At 48.6% G+C, this 6,696-nt stretch overlaps 1 protein-coding gene across 1 annotated transcript in view; it reads left to right on the top strand.

Moving 5' to 3' along the window:
- The window catches only part of pard6a (par-6 family cell polarity regulator alpha), a gene marked incomplete at both ends in the record, with an annotated part of 20,909 nt that extends 14,931 nt beyond the window's left edge, over nt 1-5,978 (top strand). Inside the window, one exon of the mRNA XM_080842265.1 lies at nt 5,068-5,978. Coding sequence (XP_080698391.1) covers nt 5,068-5,978 — 911 coding nt within the window. The remainder of the gene's footprint in view (nt 1-5,067) is intronic.
- Between the last annotated feature and the right edge of the window lie 718 nt (nt 5,979-6,696).

The following is a 6,696-nucleotide window of genomic DNA, read 5'->3' as shown; positions in this document are numbered from 1 at the left end:
CTGGAATAAACAGAATGGAATTGGCTGTCACTTCAGCTGGCCCACACGGCCCTCCGAGTGGCAGTGAACGCACCGTCCCAGTCAGCTGCCCGCCCCTGCCTCTGTCCTGCCAGTGAGACAGAGACAGACCCGTCCCTCTACCAGGCTGTGTGTAGCCAGCTCACTAAAAGCCCATTGTGTTGGTTTTCTGACCCAGACAACACTGCAGCTATACACACTGCAAGGCACAACACTATCTCTGAGTCCACTTGGTTGGTAAAAAAAAATGCCATGCTGCAATAATGGCTGTCTGTAGTCTATTTGTAGTCCATCTGTAGTCTGTAGTTTGGCCCTTTAAGTCATTCGCTGAAGCCTTACAGTCATTTAATAAGTTAACAGTCCATAAGATGTATTATTTTATAATAACTTGCCTGGTTGATGTCTTGCTACATGGTCAGTGAGCTGTGTCACCCTGCAATAACACAGCCTTATGAAGCATGAATCCTGACTCGGGAAGCCATACTATACTACAATAACACACTGGGCATAGGTGTAACTCCACTATCAATAAGCCTTTGCGTTCCATACACACACAGGCAGACAAAGGAGCACAGTTTGGTGTAAAATGAGACATTTGGCATGGATTTAGAGTAACTCTGCCATGTTTGTGTAGTCTACTCTATGGTGGGAGGCCGTGTTTGCTTGATGAAGCCAGTCAAAGGCAATGGAGGGTGGAGAGATAACTGTATACTCAAGACATGGCAATTAAGTGGCACTTCAGTGGGACAGCCTCAGCTTTCTTCTGTAGCTTTTTGTGAAAGGAACAAAGCTGCAGAAATGGAGTCCTTAGGTCTGCAACTTCCCTACAAATTCCCTCTTGAGGAAAACCAGATAGCGTTGATCTCTCTGTCCTGATTTGATTTCCTGTCGTCTTTGCCGCTAGTGGGTTTTGTAGCATAGACAGAAGTGTGCCTGACTCCACCACTGACTGAACACATCATGTTTATGACGTGGAAACAGCTGCTCTATTAGTGTAAGTGTTTGTGTTAGTGTTAGTGTTTGCGTTTTCGTTTGTGCTGCTGGCTGTGGCTGTGGCTGGTACACATAGCTCTGCTTTGTGTGACAGATGCATTGGGTCCGGGGAGAAAGTGCTGGGGAAAGTGCTGGGGACTTTCACAGGCTGGGGCCCAGTGGTGGCGAAGAGGTACAGACATCCCTCCAGAAAACAGCAAGATATGTTAAACCACATGAGGGCTGATGGATGAGCTTTCAAGCTAAATATCTCATCCAGATACAGGGTGCCACACTGTGACAGGCCAAGCAAATGCCTTTTTGTTTTATTTTCCTTGGTTATCAAGCAACTGCCTTTTTACTTTATTTTCTGTGGTTATCAAGCAACTGCCTTTTTACTTTATTTTCCGTGGTCAAGCAACTGCCGTTTGTTTGGGCTTTAAGGTTACCATAAAGCAGGTGCTTGGCAATGAGGTCACTCGCCAGACTCGCACAGCAAGTGAAGAGCTTTTCCTCCCTGAATGCAGACTTGTTTTGTTATTTTTGACCCAGCCTTGTGACTCTCTGCAGTTCCTAGTCGGCCTTGTTTTGGGGAGAGGGGAGAGGAAGTGGGTAAAGTCTCTCTGTGTCTCTCTAATCCACAGAAATATGTTCAGAAAGCTCTGCAGTGTCTGTGCCCAGAGGCTGCAGACAACTGGCAGAAATTGTGCTGCTTTTCTTTTTCATTCATTGCAGGTGAGTCAGTAGATCAGGAAGCCCTTCTGTGTCCTGGGAATTAAGCTGAGATGCAGCCTTGTCTCCCCACAGTCCTATAACTGGGCTGTTCTTGAATCTAATTTAAATAGGTAGCTTATAAAAATGTATCTGTTTTTTTTTTAAATGCTCAGGTTGTTTAGGCAGAAAGACTGGTTCTCTCCTGAACGTCTGACTGAGTGTCTGTCGTGCGTGGAGGGTATCTGTTTGTGATACACATTACATGCCACTCCAGGACAGCGTAATCTGATAACCGGCAAAATATTGTCAGCATGCTTCACAAATATAAACTAATTTGTCCTGGCTAAAGACCAGTTTAACTGGCTGAGATGGGTCATAAGACACATATACAGGAACTTCATGTTGCCACAGAAACAGAAGTACCAGGATATGTGTCACCTGTATTCTGGTGTCACATGAATGCCAGGTTAGGTGGTTAGACACATGACGAGCGAGAGTGAAAGGGCATGTATGTCATCAATACATGGAAAGACAGAATCGTCCTGAATAAATCTGATTTAGGAGTGTGTGTGTGTGTGTGTGTGTGTGTGTGTGTGTGTGTGTGTGTGTGTGTGTGTGTGCGTGAGTGTCTCAATTAGACTGCTTAGATAAATTGTATATGTGTGTTCGTGACTATGCTGTACATCAGTCAGAATTCTTAAATTAATGATGTGTGTGTGTGTGTGTGTGTGTGTGTGTGTGTTTGTGTGTGTGTGTGTGTTTGTGTGTGTGTGTGTTTGTGTGTGTGTTTGTGTGCAGTAGTGTACAGAATTGTAGTTGTGTACAGCACAACATAAAGTTTTCAGAACAGACAAACTCTCTCCTTAATCAGTTTTGAGTGGTCTGCATTAGCCTTTGATCTCAGTGCAGTGTATTGCTGTGTTCACCACACACACACACACACACACACACACACACACACACACACATATATATACACAGATCCACACGCACAAGCACACACTCATGCACACGCACGCACACACACACCCAAACACACATCCACACACACACTTAGTTATTTGGATGCATTAACCTTTGATCTCTGAAGCCAGTGCTTTCAGGGTGATATGCATCGTGCCTCCTTTCTCAATCCACCATATCCAGTGGAAAGAGCTGGTTCCTCCACCCCATTTACAGCCACCCCTACCCACCCCTCCAAACACCCCCATATTCCACCCCCCAAACAATCCATGACCTCCCAGTCTGGCTTGTTCATTCCCTACCCCCTCCCTGTCGCCCCCCCTCCCTGTGTGTTCAAATAGTCTCTCCTGCCTCTCCCCGGCTGCAGAGCGGCTTTAATAACAGGCCAGCTCCACTCCCAGCGGGGGTCCAGACACTCAGACTAATGGAGGAAGACGGGGAAGGAAGCCGGAGAGGCTGCCGAGGAGCCACGAGTGACACAGGCGGCATTAGTGTCTCTCATACACACTGTCCCTCAAATACATGCACAAACACAAATTTAGAAAAAATATTGGGAACATGCCAAGCTTTTTTCATACAGACTTATGTGGACATTTACGGAGCTTCATTTACAGAGACCCATCCCCTTTCATTAGGAGATGACCATGGTGGGTGTCACTTTTGGTTAGTACTGAGGTCAGAGTGCACCAGCTGTCTGGCCCTGGTTGTCACGGCGTTTTTGACGGTTATATGAAGCTCTGGGTAATTAATGAGGTGGGAGGTGCTCACCCCCCACCTCCCAAATAAATTGCATTGGTTTCTGATGTATGCAGTTTTGCTGGAGCAGACCTAGTTGTTAATTATGAAAGTAATGTTTTATAAGATCGTCTTACTGGCAGTCTAGCTTTATTTTATATGGGAGTAACTTGTTTGTGGATACATCTGGCCGATGAGATTGATCCTGGAATCTAGCAGAGGCAGTGTTCGTTTTGTTTATTCGGAGAGGGTATTGAACACTGGGATGCCACAGACCGGAGGATTTTCAGAGATGGAGTTGTGCTCGCTCCATTTAAGAGGGTGTTAATGACTTCCTGCATCTCAGCAGGCTCTGCCTGGCATCACCACAACAAGACCTCCCTCATACATCTCACCCCCCGCCCCCCAACCCGCACACACACTCTTCCCCATTACTCCACTGTCACAGATGCAAGAGCTTCCTCTTCTTCAGATTTAAAAATAGCCAAAATGACATCCCCAGGCATCTTTTTACCTGGTAACCCACAGCTAAAAACAAGGCCCCCTCTGATAGCCTGATTACACAGAGAGACGGGTGGAGGCTGGAGATGAGCTCCATGTGGCTGTGGAGGTGCCCGGTGAAGGCCCAAAGCTTTCATTAATCTACAGCACATGTAATCTGATTCCGTCGCTTGACCCTTGACCTTCAGGCAAGGCCGAGACAGATTTACAACCACCCCTGTTATATTCATGCACACATACCAGTCTGACTGACATCATTATTATGATGGAGTCCCTCTTTTGTGCTGGTGCAGTTGTTTTGTGACCTTACCACTCACTGTAATGCAGTCACCAGCTGTAATCCTATCTATCAATCCTGTCTTTTGGCAACCTAATACCTTTGTAATGAGACAAGAATATTAGGGGGTAAAAATAAATATAGCTCACACACATGGAACTGTAGGTGGATTAAATAAAGAAAAGTTCTGAATGACTAATTATTCGCTTTTGACCCTTTTCATGTGTTGTATAAAAAAGTATCAAAGCCAGTCCCTACAGCGTGAATGCTTTTGCTTTTCTGGCTGGCAAATTATACATGTTTCTAAGGTTTTTCCTTTGTGGTGGCACACTCTTTACTTCCCTCAGTGTGCACACTGACGAGTGAAGGAAGATGGGAGAGTGGGAGAGAGAGAGAGAGAGAGAGAGAGAGAGAGGGAGAGAGGCAAAAAGAGGGAGAGAGGGAGGCAATGGAGTGGAGAAGATTAAAGCAGATTGAAAAACCTGTGCCAGCTTCCCCCTCGCAGCACTCTCTCTCAGCATGGCAGGGCTTCTCCTGTGCTTTACATAACCACTCAGTGCCAGTTAAGGTGGCAGAGAGGTGAGGGAGCCCAAGATATGCCACCCCCTCAATTTACCCCTGTCAGACTCAAGCTGAGCCGAGATGAAATGCTCAAGTGCTCTCTGTTTGACACTGACATATCTCTCTTTTTTTTCTCTCCTGCTTCTCTTCCATCTCACTCTCTTTGTTTCTTACCCATGTCCTGTTTTCTTCCTCTCTTTTCTATCTGTCTCTGCTCTGTCTCTTCTTTGTCTCTCTCTGTCTATCTCCTTCTTTGTCTTTCTACCCTCTCTCTCACTGTCATCTCTCTCTCTACCTCTCTCTCTCTCTCTCTCTCTCTGTCACAGATGAGGACGAGCCAGTTGTCTTTGCCACCAACTCCTTGCAGAGGAGGAGGAAGGGCCTGTCAGGCCTGCGCCCCACCCAGCAGAGGTCTAAGCAGCAGCTGATCATCGGCATGCCGCAGGACTTCCGGCAGATCTCCTCCATCATCGACGTGGACATCCTGCCCGAGACGCATCGTCGCGTGCGCCTGCACAAGCACGGCACCAACAAGCCCCTGGGCTTCTATATCCGCGACGGCGTGAGCGTGCGCGTCACACCGCAGGGCGTGGAGAAGGTTCCGGGCGTGTTCATCTCGCGGCTGGTGCGCGGCGGGCTGGCCGAGAGCACGGGCCTGCTGGCCGTCAACGACGAGATCCTGGAGGTGAATGGCATCAATGTGGCCGGCAAGTCCCTGGACCAGGTGACGGATATGATGGTGGCCAACAGCCACAACCTGATCGTCACCGTCAAGCCGGCCAACCAGCGCAACAACGTGGTGCATCGTGGGAGCAAGACCTCAGTGGGGGCCAGCTCTGCTGGCTCGGGAGGCTCCACCGTCTCACAGGACTCAGCCCCCAGCCCCACCTCCCAGACCGTCAGCCAGTACAGCAACAGCAACAGTGTTGCTGAGGGTGACAGCGACGACGACGGCGACCTCATCATTGAGAGCGACGGACTGCCCGTGTACACCCCCCACCACAGTTTACCCAACGGCAACAGTAGTCACGCCGACGCACTGTCGCTGTCGGCGCCGCTGCCTCCGCGGGGACAAAGGCCCCTCCCCCAGAGCGTGTCTCTGCCCAGTAATAGCTCCCTGTCTGACAGCAAGGCCTCCCTGAGCTCTCTGACCACACCCACCCACAACGGTAGCCCCACCAAGACCAGCAGCAGTCAGGAGAGCATGCGTGAGGACGGCAACTTCATCACGTTGTGAGAAATATGAAGACAACTAACAACAACAAACAACAAACACTGCTAGCCCTTACGCATACTCCGCACAACTTCCTTATGCACAGCCATACTCTTATGCGCCCACCTGAACAGCCTCTCATGGTGCTGGAACTCAGATCTGAACACCCAGCCCAAGTTGTAGCTGACTCTGGAGGGAATTTGGCCCTGACCTGGTGTGGAGCTACCAGATCCTTGCTAGATCATGGCCAGTTTCACTCTGGAGTGGTCTGCTATTTGGCTCTCCTAAACCTATGTGAGGCAAAAATGAAGGCGGATGAATCTCATGCCAAACCTATAGGATCACTTCTTGAGGAAAGTCACTGATGTCTCCTAAATGTCTCTCTGACACTGTCAGCTGTGTTGCTAGGTACTAAAGCTGCGCTGTTAGGTACGAGGGACCTGAGCCCCTCGCATGCATGGCTGTCACCCATGGAAGTGCCTTAAAGGCTTTCCGCTCTCCTACTCGCCTTATTATTCTTGCTTTCAAAAATCAGGTCTAGGCTTTTTATTTCCTCCTCCTCCTCCATCATCTATCCTCCTTACCCAAGAAAACTGTGATGTGTGCACTGATCGAGTGAACTAGCAAGGTCACACAGGGGTCACTCCAGCACACATGGACTGTGACTGCCATGTGCCGTCCGCTAATTTGAGACGCTAAATTAGATCAGATCCCTTTGAGTTTGCTCAGTGAGGAACTCCAA

The sequence above is a fragment of the Sprattus sprattus genome (assembly GCF_963457725.1).
Source record: "Sprattus sprattus genome assembly, chromosome: 7".
In the NCBI taxonomy this organism is placed as follows: Eukaryota; Metazoa; Chordata; class Actinopteri; order Clupeiformes; family Clupeidae; genus Sprattus; species Sprattus sprattus.
The sequence above is the reverse complement of the archived record's forward strand: the minus strand, read 5'-3'. Positions and strand labels throughout refer to the sequence as shown.